This window comes from Hemitrygon akajei, chromosome 3 (assembly GCF_048418815.1).
Source record: "Hemitrygon akajei chromosome 3, sHemAka1.3, whole genome shotgun sequence".
NCBI lineage: Eukaryota > Metazoa > Chordata > Chondrichthyes > Myliobatiformes > Dasyatidae > Hemitrygon > Hemitrygon akajei.
Genome location: NC_133126.1, coordinates 206,977,265 through 206,997,789, shown reverse-complemented (window position 1 = coordinate 206,997,789; position 20,525 = coordinate 206,977,265). Strand labels below are relative to the sequence as shown.

Sequence of the window (20,525 nt, the reverse complement as noted above, 5' to 3'; positions counted from 1 at the left end):
AGATGGCGATTGCTTAGCTGCTCCGAACTTTTGTTCCGTTACTGTCGCTACCTTTGCACTAAATGTCTCCATTTTTTAAAGCTTAGTTAGGAATTATTTCGGTATCTCTTACTTGCCTGTGAATATATCTAACCTACAATGTCTAGCAAGAGTTCTAAATCCGGGAGAAAAGAAACTATGACCTCGTCGGACGTGACGATGGAGGCGCTTGAAAATCTCCGAGACAAAATCTTAAAGGAACTTAAAACCGCTTTCAAACAGTTAGAAGAGAAACTGGATCGGATCAACGATAAAGTGGACAAACATGCTGAACACTTATCTCGCATCGATTCGACTTCTGAAGCTTTAGAAAGTCGGGTTCGATACTTGGAGACTCTCTGTTCCAGCTTAGAGGAAAAATCTAATAAACTTCTTTCCAAAATGGTGGATCTCGAAAATCGCAGCAGACGCTGCAACATCAGAATTCTGGGATTACCAGAGGCAACTGAGAAGGGGTCAACCGTGAAGTTTTTCGCCGAGTTTCTCTGTGAGTTATTCGGGAAAGATTTGCTTCCGAAGCCGCCCGAGCTCGAACGGGCACACAAAGTTTACGTTCCCCCCGGAATTCTGGGCTCCCGCCCGCGACCAGTAATCTTGTGTTTCCATCAATACCAGGTAAAACACAGTCTGATCGTAGAGGCGCGTCGCAGGGGGTCGCTTCCTTTCAAGGATACAACCATTCGCTTTGTGGAAGATTTTGCACCCCAGACCTTAAAGATGCGTGCTGAGTATAAAGGCGTAATGAAAGTGCTTTTTGATCGTGGTTTCAAACCTTCCTTGCGTAACCTTGCTGACCTAAGAATCAAGTTTAATACCGGGGAATTCAAGTGGTTCAAATCAGCGAGGGAAGCTGAAGCGTTTGTGGCAAGTCTTCCGGCTATCCAGTCACCTTCGGAATCTGATCGGGCCTCCTAAAATGGTGGATAAGTACTCCTCGTAGTAAAATTACTTTCTCTGGACTCGGAATTCACTTGAATCACTCAGACATTATTCACTGAAACTCTAAAGGCTGTTGACAATATCTCCCGGGATTTGGTGTGTGTGTAATCTATTTTTACCTCTGTATAACTTTACCTACAGAGTTCTACAACTAATTCTAACTTGTTTTGGAGGTTCGAAGTCTTTAGTGAAGGCCTCCCTGTTTGTCGGTTCACAGTTCAACTGCTGATTTATTTTTCCTCTGTTTTAAATATTTATTTATTTTATCTTTTTCTTTTCTTCACCCCGTTTTTTTTCCAGTCTCTGAATTTTTTTTTTCTCCCTTCTCGGTAAATGGTTGATAAATACTCGTCTTGAATTTATAATTTTCCCCTTCCTCTTTTTTTCTTTTTCCTTCTTACCCTTTTTTTCCCCTTTCTCTTACTTTATTTTTCTATAATATTTCGTGGGTAGGTTAGTTTTGGTTTTCTTCCGATTTTCTCTGTATTAAGTTGTATATTTCGGCAGAAGGTGTTATAATCTGTAGTTATGTTTTCTAGTGCATAAACTAGTTACTGTTTGTTATAGCATTTATACGGAACTGCTGTCAATGACACAGATCTGGAAGTTGTATTTGGGTTAATTTTTTTGGTAGAGCTAGCTACTTGTTTTGGTAGCCGTCTAGTTTTGGGTTGTGTGGGTGGGGTGAGTTTTCCAGTTCCAATATTTCTTTATTGTTTAGGACATGTTTATATTTTGACCTTGTGAATCTATATTTACATCTCTGCTCCCAGACTGCTATTGTACCGCTTGATTTTTTATATGCCTGCTGCCTTTTATAAATTAGTAATTGATAATGGCTAGTGCACTTAAATTTGTGAGCTGGAATGTAAAGGGACTGAACCACCCTGTTAAAAGGAGGAAGGTATTCTCACATATTAAACAACTCAAAGCTGACATTGCTTTCCTCCAAGAAACTCATATTCGTTGTTTTGATAACTCCTGGCTTCTGTCAAAGTGGGCGGTTCAGCATTTTCATTCATCCTTTGCTGCTAAAGCTAGGGGAGTCTCCATTCTTATTAACTCAAATATTCCTTTTGAACTCCATAATAAAATATCGGACACAAATGGCCGTTTTATTATTGTTTCTGGTAAACTATATAACACTAAAGTTGCACTAGCAAACCTGTATGCCCCCAACTTTGATGATGTTAACTTTTTTGAACGGTTTTTTTCCTCACTACCAGACTTAAACTCATACTCTCTTATATTGGGTGGTGACTTTAACTGTTGGTTGGATCCTAAACTGGACCGATCGTCCTCTGTTACCAGATCACCTACCAAATCTGCCTTAGCTATTCAGTCGTTTCTCTCTAATTTTGGTATCTCTGATATATGGCGTTTCCTCCATCCTACGGAGAGAGATTATTCCTTTTTCTCACATGTTCACCATACCTTCACTAGAATTGACTATTTCCTACTCGATAACCAACTTATCCCATTTGCCCAAACTTGTGACTATCAGAGTATACTGATTTCTGACCATGCCCCAATTACCCTCTCTCTGAACTTTCCCGGTCTCCCTCAGAGGAACAAACACTGGCGGTTCGATTCAACTTTATTATCGGATGATGATTTCGTAAAATTTATTAAAGACCAGATAACCTTCTATTTTAACACTAATACATCACCTGAAGTGCCATCCCAGATTGTCTGGGATGCCATGAAAGCATATTTGAGGGGTCAAATAATCTCTTACACAGCAAATCTCAATAGAAGATCCCGTGCGGATCGAGCAGACCTCATTAACCAGATTAAAGATGTGGATCAATTATATGCCCAAACTAAGAACCCTGAATTATACAAGAAGCGTGTTGAACTCCAAACTAAATTTAACCTTCTGTCCACTCAACCTGTCGAACGCCAACTTCTCAAAAGCAAGAGCCGCTTTTACATTCATGGGGATAAGTCTGGTAAATTCCTAGCCAATCAGCTGAGGCGTTCCAAAGCCAAACAACATATTACAAAGATCCGGAAGGAGAACGGAGACTTTACATCGGATCATTTAGAAATTAATGACGCATTTAAAAAATTTTATTCTCGGCTTTATTCCTCTGAATCCCTGAATGACAATATCTCTGTGGATCAATTTTTACAGAATCTGAATATCCCCTCACTTTCATCTGATTTCAAAGCCAAACTCAATGTGCCTATATCACTAGAAGAAATATCTTTTGCAATTTCTGCACTGTCCTCAGGGAAATCTCCTGGACCTGATGGGTTCCCTGTGGAATTTTATAAATCATTCTCCTCACTTCTTTCTCCTCAGTTACTCTCAGTACTATCTGACTCATTTAATTACGGCAAATTGCCACCCTCTTTCAATGAGGCATCTATTATTCTTCTTTTAAAAAAGGGCAAAGACCCAACAGAGTGTTCCTCGTACAGGCCGATCTCTCTGCTCAATGTTGATGTAAAGATCTTAGCTAAAGTGTTGGCTCATAGATTAGAAACTGTTATTCCCTCCATTATCTCTGATGACCAAACAGGCTTTATTAAAAACCGTCTCCCTTTTTTTAACATTTGGCGTCTATTCAATATTTTATACTCAGTTCCAACTGGGACTCCTGAATGTGTTATCTCCCTTGATGCGGAGAAAGCATTTGATCGTATAGAGTGGAACTACCTTTTTGCAGTCTTAGAAAAATTTGACCTCGGCCAAAGTTTCATCTCTTGGATCCAATTGCTGTACCTGTGTCCTACTGCTTCTGTTCTAACTAACTTTCAGAAATCCCAAGTATTCAATCTCAAACGTGGCACCCGTCAGGGATGCCCCTTAAGTCCCTTTCTCTTTGATTTGGCTATAGAACCTCTGTCGATAGCATTTCGAAAATGTCCTGAACTGACCGGGATTTGGAGAGGGGGTGTTGAGCATAAAGTCTCTCTCTATGCTGATGACTTATTACTCTTTCTCTCATATCCGTCTACATCCTTACCTCTAATGTTTTCACTTCTTGACCAGTTTAGCCAGATCTCTGGCTATAAACTCAACTTACATAAGAGTGAACTTTTCCCAATTAATAAAGAAGCACAAGAACTAATATTTCGTGATCTTCCTTTTAAAGTAGTCCATAATCAATTTACTTATCTTGGAATTACAGTCACAAGGAAGTTTAAAGATCTCTTTCGTGAAAACTTTGTCAATCTTTCATATGCTACAAAACAGAGTCTGGTACAATGGTCACCTCTATCTATGTCTTTGGTAGGTCGTATCAATGTTGTCAAAATGTATGTTCTCCCCAAATTTTTATACTTATTTCAATCTATCCCAATTTTTATTCCTAAATCTTTTTTTGATTCCTTAGACTCTATTATTTTGTCATATCTGTGGCAGAATAAGCGCTCTAGAATTAATAAAATCCACCTCCAAAAATCTAAAAAAGAGGGTGGCATGGCTTTACCTAACTTTCGCTTATATTACTGGGCAGCTAATATACGTTGTGCTGCCTTCTGGTCTTTCTTCCACGGTCAACCTGAGTGCCCTAACTGGGTGGCAATGGAGTTGAGCTCCACTAAAGACTTATCTATATCTGCACTTCTTGGCTCTGCACTCCCTAGCAGTCTGCCCAGATCAATAGCTAATCCTCTGGTTAGACACACTTTGCGTATATGGGCTCAGTTCAGGAAATGCTATGGTTTCCAGTGGTTTTCCGTTTCTAGCCCTGTCGCACATAATCACCTTTTTTTACCTACTACGTACGATTCAGCATTCCATTTTTGGTACAGGAAGGGCATTAGACATTTTGAAGATCTCTTCATTGATAATCGCTTCGCTTCTTTTCAACAGCTCTCTGTTAAGTTCAACCTGCCTAACGCTCACTTTTTCAGATATCTCCAAATCCAACACTTTACTGCTCCTTTAATTCCTAACTTCCCTGAAATGCCTGCGAAAAATGCTATGGACCTATTTCTTTCCATTAATCCACTAGGTAAAGGTTTAATTTCAATTATCCAAGATAAACTAGCAGCCTTACGACGGGCCCCTGTGGATAAAATTAAAATGGCCTGGGAGCAGGATTTAAATATCTCCTTATCCGAGGAGAGCTGGGACTCAGTTCTCAAATCGGTTAACTCAACCTCTCTTTGTGCTCGCCATTGTCTCTTACAGTTTAAGATTGTTCATAGAGCCCATATGTCTAAATCTAAACTATCTCGATTCTACCCTGGCATTAGTCCGCTCTGTGGTAAATGCAAGAGGGGTGTGGCCTCTCTCATCCATATGTACTGGCTCTGTCCTAGTTTGGAGAAATTCTGGAAAGATGTCTTCACTACATTATCGGGTATTCTGAATCAGCACCTAGAACCTAACCCCTTAATTGCTCTGTTCGGTTTTTGGGGCGAGACAGATTTATGTCTGGGTCCGACCAAATGCCGAATACTATCCTTTGCCTCTCTCCTGGCGAGACGCTTGATCCTCCTTAGATGGAGAGATGTTGCCCCGCCCATTCATGCGCAATGGCTTAACGACATTATGGCCTGCTTGGACCTCGAAAAAATTCATCATTCAGTTCTCAATTCGGATTTAAAGTTCCATAAGGTCTGGGGGCCTTTTATCGAGTACTTTCATAACCTTCCTCTTGACTAGGGTTTTTTTTTCTTTTCGGTCCCTTGCTTTCAGCTCCCTTTTTTTTTCTGGTAGTAGGCATTATTATCCTCTGTTGCTAAGTGTATTCACAGTCTGGGAGCTTGACTGTCCGGACTTATACTCTCTATATTGTGTGGTGGTTGGTCTGGAATTGTTGTTTTTTTCTTGTGTTGTGGGGTTTGGGGAGGACACTAAGCTCACTTGTCTTTAATTTAGGTGCTTTTTTGTTAAATTACGGTCAATTATGGATAACTCTGAACATCCTCTACATAGCACCATCCAGAGACAGAGAAGCAGTTTCAGCGACAGGTTACTATCGATGCAATGCTCCTCAGACAGGATGAAGAGGTCAATACTCCCCAATGCCATTAGGCTTTACAATTCTACCGCTAGGACTTAAGAACTTTTTAAAAGCTATTATTAATGCTTTTTGAGATGGTGATTTAGATGCATATCATATTTTTTTTACTGAGTTAAGTATTGTATGTAATTAGTTCTGCTACAACAAGTGTATGGGACATTGGAAAAAAAGTTGAATTTCCCCATGGGGATGAATAAAGTATCTATCTATCTATCTAAAATTCTCTTCCTTTGTAGCATATTGTTATTGTATGCTTAACCTTGCTCTGTATTAATGCTCCTCATTGGGATTTGGGGTTTTTAATTTTGTAAAATGTTTTGAAAAACTAATAAAAAAATTTAAAAAAAACAAAAAAACTGACCTTTCAGCACTTCCTCACTCTTCCTACCCACGTCATTGGTCCCTACATGGACCACGACATCCGGCTGCTCACCCTCCCTCTTGAGAATATTGAGAACTGGATCCGAGATATCGCGGACCCTGGCACCAGGGAGGCAACAGACCATCCGGGATTCTCGATCCCTTCCACAGAACCTCTTATCTGTCCCCCTAACTATCGAATCCCCTATCACTACTGCTCTCCTCTTTTCCCTCCTTCCCTTCTGAGCTGAGGGTCCAGTCTCGGTGCCAGAGACGCAATGACACTGCAACTTGTCCCTGGTAGGTTGTCCCCACCACCACTATCCAGAACAGTATACTTATTATTGATGGGAACAGCCACAGGGGTGCTCTGCTTATTCTGTTTAATCTCCTTCCCTCTCCTGACAGTCACCCAGCTACCTGACTCCTGACTCTTAGGGGTGACTATCTCCCTGTAACTCCTGTTTATTTCTGCCTCTACCTCCCGAATGATCCGAAGTTCATCCAGCTCCAGTTGCCTAACACGGTTTGTCAGGAGCTGCAGCTGGATGACTTACAGGTGTAGTCATCAGGGACAATTGTGCTCGCCCTGACTTCCCACATACTGCAAATAGAGCACTCAACTGCCCTAACTGCTGCCTCTATTACCTAGTCCTAAGCTAATTAGATCAATTAAAGGAGCTTACCTAGCCTTGCCTCACTTGGAGTGAAGCTCGTCCTCAGCTTGCTGAAGCCTCTCGAGCCAAAGCCTTCCTACTCTGTCTCCCACTACTCCATCACCCGCTACTACATCACCCTCCCCGTTAATCTGCTTGCTTTTTAAATTCTCCCGCTGCCTCACGGGCCGACTTTCACGTGCTTGCGCAGTTGTGCCCCATTCAAACTGCCGAAGAAATGACTGCCCCTTCTCAATCTGCTCGCTTTTTAAATTCAATGCTAATTTTAAAATCAATGCTAATATCGCATCTGCCTTCCTCACCACAGACTCAACCTGCAAATTAACCTTTAGGGAATCTGCACAAGGACTCCCAAGTCCCTTTGCAGGTCAGATTTTTGAATGTTCTCTCCATTTAGAAAATAGTTTGTGTTTTAATGTATTCTATCAAAGTGCACTCCTTCTGCCAATTCTTTGGCCATTCTCCTGATCTATTTGGCCATTCTTCTGTAGCTTCTCTAATTCCTTAAAACTACCTGCCCCTCCAAGTATCTTTTTATTGTTCACAAACTTTGCAACAAAGCCATCAATTGGTCTTCAGTTGATCTTAAAGGTTTTTCAAATACTCATGCCACACTGACTCAGTGTTATAAAAATATTTATTTCAGCCAAAAACATCCATACTTGATAGATTTATGCAGTGCTTTTGGGCTGTTTATTTTACAAAACTTATTGCAACTGTTGCTTTTCTCAATAAAAATATTTTTCTCTTTTTAAGGTGCCAGCAAAAAGAAGTAGTAGTTTGGGGCCTTTGCTTCTGTTATCAAAATGGAGACTACAGGTATGATTGCCAAAGTTCAAAGTTATTTTTATTATCAGTGTACATATATGTCACCACATACAACTCTGAGATTCATTTTCCTGTGGGCATACTCAGTAAATCTCTGGAACAGTAACTATAACAAGATCAATGGAAGATCAAACAGAGTGCAGAAGGTAATAAACTGCAAATGCAAATATAAATAAATAGCATGAACATGAAATTACAAATTAAGATCTCTTAAAGTGAGATCATTGGTTGTGGAAATGTCTCAATGGGTGGGGAAGTGAGTGTGGTTATCTCCTTATATTCAAGAACCTGATAGTTGAGGGGTAGTAACTGTTTTTGAACCTGGTGGTGCAAGTTCTGAAGCTCCTGTACCTTCTACCTGATGGTAGCAGCGAGAAAAAAGTATGTCCTGAGTGGTGAGGATCTTTGATGGATGCTGTTTTTCTATGGCAAGGTTTCATGTAGATGTGCTCAATGGTTGAGAGGGCTTTACTCATGATGTCTGGTCAGAATTCACTACCTTTTGTAGGATTTTCCCTTCATGGGCATTGGTGTTCCCATACCAAGCCATGATGCAGCCAGTCAATACACTCTCCACTACACATCTATAGAAGTTTGTCAAAGTTTTTGATGTCATGTTGAATCTCTGCAGACTCCTAAAGAAATAGAGGTATTTTCTTTACAGTTGCATTTACATGCTGGGTCCAGGATAGATCCTCTGAAAATTAACACCAAGGAATTTGAAGTTGCTAACCCTGTCCACCTCTGATCCTCTGATGAGGACTGTCTCATGGACTTCTGCTTTCCCACTCCTGAAATCTACAATCAGTTTCTTGGTCTTTCTGACATTTGGGTGAGAGGCTATTGTTATGACATCACTCAGCCAAATCTTCAATTTCCTTCCTCTATGCTGTTTCATCACTACCTTTACGGACCACAACAGTGTTCTCATCAGCAAACTTACTTATGGTGTTGAAGCTGTACTTAGCAACACAGTCATAGTTGTAAAGCGAGTAGAGCAGAGGGCTAAGCACACATCCCTGTGGTGCTCCTGTCCTGATGGAGACAGTGGAGGAGATGTTTTTGCTGATCCGAACTGACTGGGATTGACAAGTGAGGAGATCCAGAATCCAATTGCGTAAGGAGGCATTGAGGCCAAGATCTTGGAGCTTATTGATTAGTTTTGAAGGAATGATGATATTAAATGTTGAGTCATAATTGATAAAGAACATTCTGATGAATGTATCTTTGCTGCCCAGATGTTCCAGGGTTGATTGAAGAGCCAGTGAGATGGCATCTGCTGTGAACTTATTGCTTCGTTAGGCAGATTGGAGCAGATCCAAGTTACCTCTCAGGCAGGAGCTGATATGTTTTATCACCAGCCTCTCAAAACACTTCATCACTGTGGATGTAAGTGTATCTGGGTGATAGTCATTGAGACAGGTCACCATGTTCTTCTTGAGCACTAGTATCAGTGAAGTCTGCTTGAAGCATTAGGTTCTACACACTCCCAAAGTGAGAGGGTAAAGATCTCAGTGGACGCACCAGCCAGTTGATCAGTACAGGCCTTTAGTCAGGTACCCCATCTGGTCTGGATGCTTTCCTTGAATTCGCCCTCCTGAAAGAAGCCTGCACATATAACTACTGGATATATGAATCTGCCTCCTGTGATGCCCCCCTTTAGAAACTAAGAAAGGCTGAGGCTGTTCTATCCTTTGAGACTTTTCATTATTTGAAATTATTGTGACTGATCATCCAAATGCAATTCTCTACTGGCTTTCTTCTTGTGTTGACCTCTTCAATATCTAGTATTTAATCCTCCTTGAGTGTTAGAGAGCTTCATAGGTTCACTGCTCTAAAATATAAAATTTCTCTTCTTCTGATCCTTAAATGGTTTAGCCCTTATCCTCAGATTGGCCTCCCAAGTCCCTTTGTACCTCTGATTTCTGAATTTTCTCCCTGTTGAGAAAATAATGTATGTCTTAATTCCTTCTACTAAAATGCATGACCATGCACTTCTCTACACTATATTATATCTGCCACTTTGACCATTCACTCAATCTAAGTCCTTCTGCAGACTTCCAGCTTCCTCAACGCTACCTATCTTCTTTTCAAATCTTTTTATTATATTATTCATAAATAACACAAGTACATTGAAGTAACAGCACTTACAGTGCCTCAAGGAAAAAAATTATCTTAAAGATTGAAAATTTTGTGAATTAAAAAAAAACCCTACTAAGCAAAAAAGTGGGGGGAAAAGCCCATTAGGGGTACAACGACTGAGCCATGCATCATACAAAAAGCTTCTAAAAATAAACATCAAACCGCCAGCAAGAAAGAGATATATCAAAAAAATTTACAATTAGATCGTGGAGAAGATCTATCAGTTAGCTCAAATGATAATAGTCAGCAAATGAGCCCCATCTTTTCAAAAAATCAAATAAAGGTTCAAAGGTTCAACTTCTAATTTTCTCCAAACTAAGACAGAGCATCACTTGAGAGAACCATTGTGACAAAGTAGGAGCTGATATATCTCTCCACTTCAACAAAATGGCTCTCCTAGCTATCAATGTAACAAATGCAATAACAAGTTCATCAGACACAGAAATACCATGGATATTTTGAGGAAATATTCCAAAAAGCCCAGTCAATTTATTAGGTTGTAGGTTAATTCTGAGTGCTTTAGAAATTGTCGAAAAGACTGACTTCCAGAACTGTTCCAGTATAGAACATGACCAGAACATGTGTGTCAATGTAGCTATCTCAGTTTTACATCTATCACAATAACTATCAACATTGGGAAATATTTTAGAGAGCCTCTCCTTCGTCAAATGGTAATGATGTACAATTTTAAATTGAATCAGTGAATGACTAGCACAGATCGAAGAAGAGTTAACCAGCTTCAGAATCCACGCCCAATCCTCCCATATAAAAGTCAAATTGAGTTCCTTTTCCCAATCTTGTTTAATCTTAAATAAAGGACGCTTATCCCATTGTAATAATAAATTATAAATTCTTCCAATAGAACCCTTCATCGAAGGGTTCACACTCATAATAGTATCTAACAGGTCAGCCTCCAATATGTAAGGAAAATTACTTAAATATTTTTGTAAAAAATGTCTAACTTGAAAGTATTGTAAAAAGTGTGAATATGAGAGAGAATATTTATCGACTAATTGTTCAAAAGACATCAATCTGCTTTCTTTAAATAAATCCAAGAAAGAATTAATACCTTTATTTTTCCAAAGTAAAAAGATTAGATCACTCAAAGAAGGTTTAAAAAAGTAATTACGGTAAATTAAACTACAAAGTTTAAATTTTTTAAGACTAAAAAAAATTGCGGAACTGGAGCCAAATTTGTAAAGAGTGCTTAACCACAGGATGTAGGTTTAAATTAGCAACTTTAGCTAATTGTATAGGTAAAGCAACTCCCAATAACAAGGTTAAATAAAACTGTTTCACAGTTCTCAGTTCCAGGTCTACCCAAATTGGCCGATCATTCCTATCAACCCAATATAATCAAAAGGACATGTATCGCAAATTAACAGCCCAGTAATACATTCTTAGATTAGGCAAAGCAAGACCTCCATCCTTTTTCAACTTTTGTAAATGACATTTACTAATTCTTATAACCATATAACAATTACAGCATGGAAACAGGCCAACTCGGCCCTTCTAGTCCGTGCCGACGCTTACACTCACCTAGTCCCACTGGCCCGCACTCAGCCCATAACCCTCCATTCCATTCCTGTCCATATATCTATCCATATATCTATCCAATTTTACTTTAAATGGCAATACCGAACCTGCCTCTACCACTTCTACTGGAAGCTCATTCCACACAGCTACCACTCTCTGAGTAAAGAAATTCCCCCTTGTGTTACCCTTAAACTTTTGCCCCCTAACTCTCAAATCATGTCCTCTTGTTTGAATCTCCCCTACTCTCAATGGAAAAAGCCTATCCATGTCAACTCGATCTATCCCCCTCATTATTTTACTATCTTTATCGAGTTCCCCCTCAACCTTCTACGCTCCAAAGAATAAAGACCTAACTTGTTCAATCTTTCCCTGTAACTTAGGTGCTGAAACCCAGGTAACATTCTAGTAAATCTTCTCTGTACTCTCTCTATTTTGTTGATATCTTTCCTATAATTTGGTGACCAGAACTGTACACAATACTCCAAATTCAGCCTTGTACAATTTTAACATTGCATCCCAACTCCTATACTCAATGCTCTGATTTATAAAGGCCAGCATACCAAAAGCTTTCTTCACCACCCTATCCACATGAGATTCCACCTTCAGGGAACTATGCACCATTATTCCTAGATCAGTCTGTTCTACTGCATTCTTCAATGCCCTACCATTTACCACATATGTCCTTTTTGGATTATTCCTCCCAAAATGTAGCACCTCACACTTATCAGCATTAAACTCCATCTGCCATCTTTCAGCCCACTTTTCTAACTGGCCTAAATCTCTCTGCAAGCTTTGTAAACCTACTTCATTATCCACAATGCCACCTACCTTAGTATCATCTGCATACTACCCCATCATCCAGATCATTATTGGGTCCAGTGTTGTTTGTCATATACATTACAGATCCCTGAGGCATACCACTAGTCACCGGCCTCCAACCTGACAAACAGTTATCCACCACTACTCTCTGGCATCTCCCATTTAGCCACTGTTGAATTCATTTTACTACTTCAATATTAATACCTAATGATTGAACCTTCCTAACTAACCTTCAGTGCGGAACCTTGTCAAAGGCCTTATTGAAGTCCATATAGACAACATCCACTGCTTTACCCTTGTCAACTTTTCTCGTAACCTGTTCAAAAAATTCAATAAGATTTGTCAAACATGACATTTCAGGCACAAATCATGCAGACTATTCCTAATCAGACCCTGTCTATCCAGATAATTATATATACCACCTCTAAGAATACTTTCCATTAATTTACCCACCACTGACGTCAAACTGACAGGCCTATAATTGCTAGGTTTACTCTTAGAACCCTTTTTAAACAATGGAACCACATGAGCAATACCCCAATCCTCTGGCACCATCCCCGTTTTTAATGACATTTGAAATATTTCTGTCAGAGCCCCTGCTATTTCTGCACCAACTTCCCTCAAGGTCCTGGGGAATATCCTGTCAGGACCTGGAGATTTATCCACTTTTATATTCCTTAAAAGTGCCAGTACTTCCTCCTCTTTAATTGTCATAGTTTCCATAACTTCCCTACTTGTTTCCCTTACCTTACACAGTTCAGTATCCTTCTCCTTAGTGAATACTGAAGAAAAGAAATTGTTCAAAATCTCCCCCATCTCTTTCGGCTCCACTCATAGCTGTCCACTCTGATTCTCTGAGGGACCAATTGGTCTTTCCAATTCTTGGTCTTTTATTATTACAAATAAAAGATAGAATAATAGATGCAATCCGATCAAAAAAACTTCTTAGTCAAAAAAAACAGTAATATTCTGAAATAAATATAACAATTTTGGTAAAATCATCATTTTAATTATATGAATACGACCAACAAGTGAAAATGTAAGTGGATTCCACCTACTAAATAAATACTTCATAAAGTCCACTAAGGGAACAAAATTGGCTTTATAAAGATCCTTATATTTTTTAGTAATTATAACAGCTAAATATCTAAGAGTCCGTAACTTTAAAGGGAATGTTATCATATATAGAGACAGATTCATTTAAAGAAGCAATTCACTTTTACTAAAATTTATTTTATATCCTGAAAAATCTCCAAATTTGTTAAATAAATTTAGTAAAGCAGGAATAGATTTGTCAGGCTTAGATATATAAACCAATAAATTGTCAGCGTAAAGAGTGATCTTGTGCATGGTCTCATTCACTAAAATCGCATGAATATTTTTGGCTTCATGAAGAGCAATAACAAGGCGTTCTAATATTAAATTAAATAACAAAAGGAGAAAAAAAGGAGACCTACAGTTGTTAGTGACAACAGTAGCATATAGGAGCTTTATATATCATTTTAATCCAATTATTTAAATTAACACCAAAACCAAATTTTTCTAAAGCATTGAATAAATATTTCCATTCGACTTGATCAAATGCTTTTTCAGCATTCAAAGATACAACGCATTGTGGAGTTGTAGAAGAGGGCGAATATATAATGTTAAATAGTCTCCGAACATTTGAAAAAGAATAGCGACCCTTTATAAAGCCTGTTTGATCTTTAAAAATAATTTCACCCAAAATACTCTCCAACCGATTGGACGTTATCTTTGGCAGAATCTTAGCATCAACATTCAATAATGAACTAGGTCTGTATGAGGCACTGATTGTGATTATTAAGGGATTGGACACGCTGGAGGCAGGAAGCATGTTCCTGCTGATGGGTGAGTCCAGAACTAGAGGCTGCAGTTTAAGAATAAGGGGTAGGCCATTTAGAACAGAGATGCGGAAAAAGATTTTCACCCAGAGAGTGGTGGATATGTGGAATGCTCTGCCCCAGAAGGCAGTGGAGGCCAAGTCTCTGGATGCATTCAAGAGAGAGTTAGATAGAGCTCTTATAGATAGCAGGGTCAAGGGATATGGGGAGAGGGCAGGAATGGGGTACTGATTGTGTATGATCAGCCATGATCACAGTGAATGGCGGTGCTGGCTAGAAGGGCCAAATGGCCTACTCCTGCACCTACTGTCTATTGTCCACCTACCTTCATATCATCCAAAAACCTGGCCAGAAGGGCATCAATTCTGTCAGCCAAATCATTCACATATAACATGAAAAGAAGCACTTCCAACCACAGACCCTTGCAGAACACAACTATTCACCACAGCCAACTAGAATGAGCCCCCTTTATTTTGATCCTTTTCCTCCTGCAGTAAGCCAATCTTCTATCCATGCTGATATCTTTACTGTAATACCATGGGCTGTCATCTTCTTTAGCAGCCTCATGCACAGTTCCTGGTCAAATATCTAAATAAGCAAAATCTACCAGCGAATAAACTCTTCTTGGACTTCCAGCTGGTTACAGGTATCCCTGATGAACAGGGTGGAGTTTGTCATCAAAACAATGGTTATAATTGATACCTGTACCCAGCTGGAAGCGCAAGAAGAGTTTATTTGTCATACCTGCTGAGAAAGCACGAAATCCTTTTTTAAAATCCATTGGCTCTCTATTATCCTTTGATTGGCCTCTTGATAGAAGATTCCCAGACATCAGAAACATCCTTTCTGTATCTGTATCAAACACTCGTTGTCAAATCAAACTTGAGTTTCTAGAAAGTATTGGGACCGAGAGAGAAAAGAAAAGAAAATTTAAAAGTAATAGCAAGAATCCAGTGATAGACCGGAACCCACTGCCTAAGTACTGCTTCGGCCCGGAACATTGGGGGGAACCCTGCAGCATCACAGTGGCAGTCTGGGAGCAGCATTGGAATTTGCGGTAGGATGCGGAACTTTGAATAACTTGAGAGACTGTTTCATGGAAAAGAGCACTGCTGTCACTGTGTTTGGGTTAGCACTAGCTTCATCACGAGGATCATTGCATGCAGGCACTTCTTGGAAACGGCGCAAGATCTCGCGAACCTTCGGGACGGTTTGCCTCGTTTGAAAACATAACGGTCGGAGACCATAATGGTCCATTAGAGAAATGGAGACTGTGCAGGTTGGAATTTGTCTACAAAGTCTGAGAGGCAGCCAGTTTTTTCACCTTATGACTTTTGACTAATGACTTATTACTTATGACTAAGGACTAAGGACTAATGACTAATGACTGATGGAACTAAAGGAACTATCAAACTGCCACACTTGTGAAAAATAAAAGGAGAAGAAAGGAAAAGTTGTTTAGTCATTAGGTGGAATCCGGTTAAAAAACCTTCAGGTAGGTGCATTCAGTCTTCATGTTCAAAGAAGAAGAAGAACTCCGACTTGACAGTGAAAAAACTGTTTGACTGAGAAACTGGAGGACCAGGAAACAGAAACCTGGGAGCTTTCAGCTGGAACAGCAGGAGCAAGTCAAGTCAAGTCACTTATATTGTCATTTCGACCATAACTGCTGGTACAGTACATAGTAAAAATGAGACAATGTTTTTCAGGACCATGTGTTACATGACACAGTACAAAAACTAGACTGAACTACGTAAAAAAAAACAACACAGAGAAAGCTACACTAGACTACAGACCTACACTGGACTGCATAAAGTGCACAAAACAGTGCAGGCATTACAATAAATAATAAACAGGACAATAGGGCAAGGTGTCAGTCCAGGCTCTGGGTATTGAGGAGTCTGATAGCTTGGGGAAAGAAACTGTTACATGGTCTGGTTGTGAGAGCTTGAATGCTTCAGAGCCTTTTCCCAGACGGCAGGAGGGAGAAAAGATTGTATGATGGGTGCATGGGGTCCTTCATAATGCTGTTTCCTTTGCAGATGCAGTGTTTAGTGTAAATGTCCGTGATGGCGGGAAGAGAGACCCTGATGATCTTCTCAGCTGACCTCACTATCCACTGCAGGGTCTTGCGATCTGAGTTGGTGCAATTTCTGAACCAGGCAATGATGCGGCTGCTCAGGATGCTCTCGGTACAACTCCTGTAGAATGTGATGATGATGGGGGTTGGGAGATGGACTTTCCTCAGCCTTCACAGAAAGTAGAGACGCTGTTGGGCTTTCTTTGCTATGGAGCTGGTGTTGAGGGACCAGGTGAGATTCTCCGCCCGGTGAACACCAAGAAATCTGGTGCTCTGAACGATCTCTACTGAGGAGCCATCGATGTTTAGCGGGGAGTGGTCGCTCCATGCCCTCCTGAAGTCAACAACCATCTCTTTTGTTTTGTTCACATTAAGAGACAGGTTGTTGGCTCTGCAGCAATCTGTTAGCCGCTGCACCTCCTCCCTGTTAGCTGACTTGTCATTCTTGCTGATGAGACCCACCACGGTCGTGTCATCGGCGAACTTGATGATGTGGTTCGAGCTGTGTGTTGCAGCACAGTCGTGGGTCAGCAGAGTGAACAGCAGTGGACTGAGCACACAGGCTGGGGGGGCCCCCGTGCTCAGTGTGATGGTGTTGGACATGCTGCTCTCCATCCGGACTGACTGAGGTCTCCCAGTCAGGAAGTCTAGTATCCAGTTGCAGAGGGAGGTGTTCAGGCCCAGTAGGCTCAGCTTTTCTGTCAGTTTCTGTGGGATGATTGTGTTGAATGCTGGATTGAAGTCTATGAACAGCATCTGAATGTATGTGTCTTTTTTGTCCAGGTGGGTTAGGGCCAGGTGGAGGGTGGTGGCAATGGTGTCATCTGTTGAGTGGTTGGGACGGTATGCAAACTGCAGGGGGTCCAGTGAGAGGGCAGCAAAGTCTTGATATGCCTCATGACGAGCCTCTCGAAACACTTTGTGATGATGGATGTAAGTGCAACGGGACGGTAGTCATTTAGGCAGGACACTGAAGACTTCTTCAGCACGGGGACGATGGTGGCGGCCTTGAAGTACATTGGAACGGTGGCGCTGCTCAGGGAGATGTTGAAGATGTCAGTGAGAACATCTGCTAACTGGTCTGCACATCCTCTGAGCACTCTTCCAGGGATGTTGTCTGGTCCAGCAGCCTTCCGTGGGTTGACCCTGCACAGGGTTCTTCTCACATCGGTCACGGTGAGACACAGCACCTGGTCATTTGTAGGAGGGGTGGACTTCCTCACCGCCGCGTCATTTTCTGCCTCAAACCGAGTGTAGAAGTTATTCAGCACATCTGAGCGGGAGGCATCACCTGTACAGTCAGGTGATGTTGTCCTGTAATTGGTGACGTCCTGGATGCACTTCCACATGCACCGTGTGTCGCCGCTGTCCTGGAAGTGGCTGTGGATTAGCTGGGCGTGTGCACGCTTTGCCCTTCTGATGACTCGGGACAGTGTGGCCCTTGCTGTTGTTACAGCTGCCTTGTTGCCTGCTCTGAAGGCAGAGTCGTGGGTCCTCAGTAGCGCACACACCTCCACGGTCATCCATGGCTTCTGGTTAGTGTGTGTAGTGATGGTCTTGGACAGAGTAACATCATCAATGCACTTGCTGATGTAGCTGGTCACTGATGATGTGTACTCCTCTAAGTTGGTAAAGTCGCCATTGATTGCAGCTTCCCTGAACATGTGCCAATAAGTGTGCTCAAAGCAGTCTTGAAGAGCAGAGATGGCTTCTGCTGGCCAGGTTTTCACCTGGAATAACCTGCAATATTTCACCAGCAATAACCTGGAATCCTGAAAAAGGAAGAAAATCAAGTTATGATAAAACAACATTAAAGCATCATTAAAAGTTTGTACTTACCTTCTCACCTGTGAACAGCTTGCAGAGGAAATCAAACATGGCTGATCAAGCTATTGGGAAATCAGTTGAGCAACTCAAGGTAGAGCGAACAACAGCAAAAAGATTATTTTCTCGTCTGGCCAACAGTATTACCAGGACCTCTGAAGACATGTCTGAAGTGGAGCTTAGAGTCAGTTTCAATGAACTCAAGAGAAGCCAAGAAAGTCATGACAGCTAATGATGATGTGGAGGCCGGATTCATTGCAAAACTGGATGCGGAGCTGAACACAGAGGAAGTAGCTGTGTTAACTGAAGAGCAAAAAGCCGACCTGGCAAATGGGTGTGAGTTGAAACTAAAGGAGGTCAGAAGCCTAATCCAGGAGATTCTTTGGACCAACCTTGGAAATGCTGAATTGTTCGCAGAGTCTTGCCATCTTCAGAAGTTTTCTGATGACTCTGCCATAGTTGGATGCATCAGCAAGGGAGATGAGGCTGAATACAGGACTACAGTGGGAAACTTTGTCAAATGGTGCGAGCAGAATCATCTGCAGCTTAATGTGAAAAAGACTAAGGAGCTGGTGGTGGACCTGAGGAGGGCTAAGGCATCGGTGACCCCTGTTTCCATCTAAGGGGTCAGTGTGGACATAGTGGAGGATTACAAATACCTGTGGATATGAATGGACAATAAACTGGACCGGTCAAAGAACACTGAGGCTGTCTACAAGAAGGGTCAGAGCCATCTCTATTTCCTGAGGAGACTGAGGTCCTTGAACATCTGCCGGACGATGCTGAGGATGTTCTACGAGTTTGTGGTGGCCAGTGCTATCATATTTGCTGTTGTGTGCTGGGGCAGTAGGCTGAGGGTAGCAGACACCAACAGAATCAACAAACTCATTCGTAAGGCCAGTGATGTTGTGGGGGTGGAACTGGACTCTCTGACAGTGGTGTCTGAAAAGAGGATGCTGTCCAAGTTGCATGCCATCTTGGACAATGTCTCCCATCCACTCCATAATGTACTGGTTAGGCACAGGAGTACATTCAGCCAGAGACTCATTCCACCGAGATGTAACACTGAGCGTCATAGGAAGTCATTCCTACCTGTGGCCATTAAACTTTACAACTCCTCCCTCGGAGTGTCAGACACCCTGAGCCAATAGGCTGATCCTGGACTTATTTCCACTTGGCATGATTAACTTATTATTATTTAATTATTTATGGTTTTATATTGCTATATTTCTTCACTATTCTTGGTTGGTGCGGTTGTAATGAAACCCAATTTCCCTCAGGATCAATAAAGTATGTCTGTCTGTCTGACTACAAGCAGCAGAGGATGAATGTAAACATATCGCTGCTGTACAACCCGATGGCAACCAGGAGGCATATGACTTCACGCTTAACCACCTGCAAGGACTGGTAAAGACAGCAAAAGAAGTGCATGGTCGGTGGAAACGATGGATCCGGCCGGGGATCATAAGGACCTTCAGAATCAGCTAAAGGGGCTTGAACTCCACATCCCCAAGTTGGTTTCCAAGAAGGCCCACTTAATACAGGCAAGGAGAAAGGAGAATGCTGAAAGACTAACACCGACGATGTTGGGCTTTTCCTCCAATTTTCCAACACCAGCCATCAGATTGAAACCAACAGCCCTTCCTAAGTTTACTGGCAGCAAACATGATTTTCACAGGTGGAGAAAGGACTGGGAAGCACTCCAGAGGCAAGGAGAGCCAACCGGTTCAAGAGAGGTGAAAAAGGTTCAACTACTGGACAGTCTTGACGACAAAATCAATAGACAATAGACAGTAGGTGCAGGGGTAGGCCATTTGGCCCTTTGAGCCAGCACCGCCATTCAAAGTGATCATGACTGATCATCCACAATCAGTACCCTGTTCCTGCTCCCCATATCCCTTGACTTTGCTATCTTTAAGAGCTCTATCTAACTCTTTCTTGAAAGCATCCAGAGAATTGGCCTCCACTGCCTTCTGAGGCAGAGCATTCCAGAGATCCACAATTCTCTGGGTGAAAAAGTTTTTCCTCAAGTCTGTTCTAAATGGCCTACCCCTTACTTTTAAACTGTGGCCTCTGGTTCTGGACTCCCCCAACATCGGGAACATGTTTCCTGCCTCTAGTGTGTCCAATCCCTTAATAATCTTATATGTTTCAACCAGATCCCCTCTCATCCTTCTAAATTCCAGTGTATACAAGCCCAGTCGCTCCAATCTTTCAACATATGACAGTCCTGCCATCCTGGGAATTAACCTCATGAACCTACGCTGCACTCCCTCAATAGCAAGAATGTTCTTCCTCAAATTTGGAGACCAAAACTGAACACAATACTCCAGGTGTGGTCTCACCAGAAGAGACATTCGCCTCACTACTTATAACACTGCAGATGACATCTTCCGTGTTCTAGAAAACCGCTATGGAAATCGAATGTGCATTG

At 41.4% G+C, this 20,525-nt stretch overlaps 1 protein-coding gene across 8 annotated transcripts in view; it reads left to right on the top strand.

Moving 5' to 3' along the window:
* Nucleotides 1–20,525, top strand: part of lrrc31 (leucine rich repeat containing 31) — a 300,889-nt gene that overhangs the window by 82,836 nt on the left and 197,528 nt on the right. For all 8 annotated transcript variants that reach the window (XR_012098467.1, XM_073041760.1, XM_073041761.1 and 5 more), the window contains one exon: nt 7,757–7,819. Coding sequence is in view for 7 of the 8 variants with exons in the window: in XM_073041760.1 (XP_072897861.1) it covers nt 7,807–7,819 (13 nt within the window). In the remaining variant the exon portion in view is untranslated. The remainder of the gene's footprint in view (nt 1–7,756; nt 7,820–20,525) is intronic.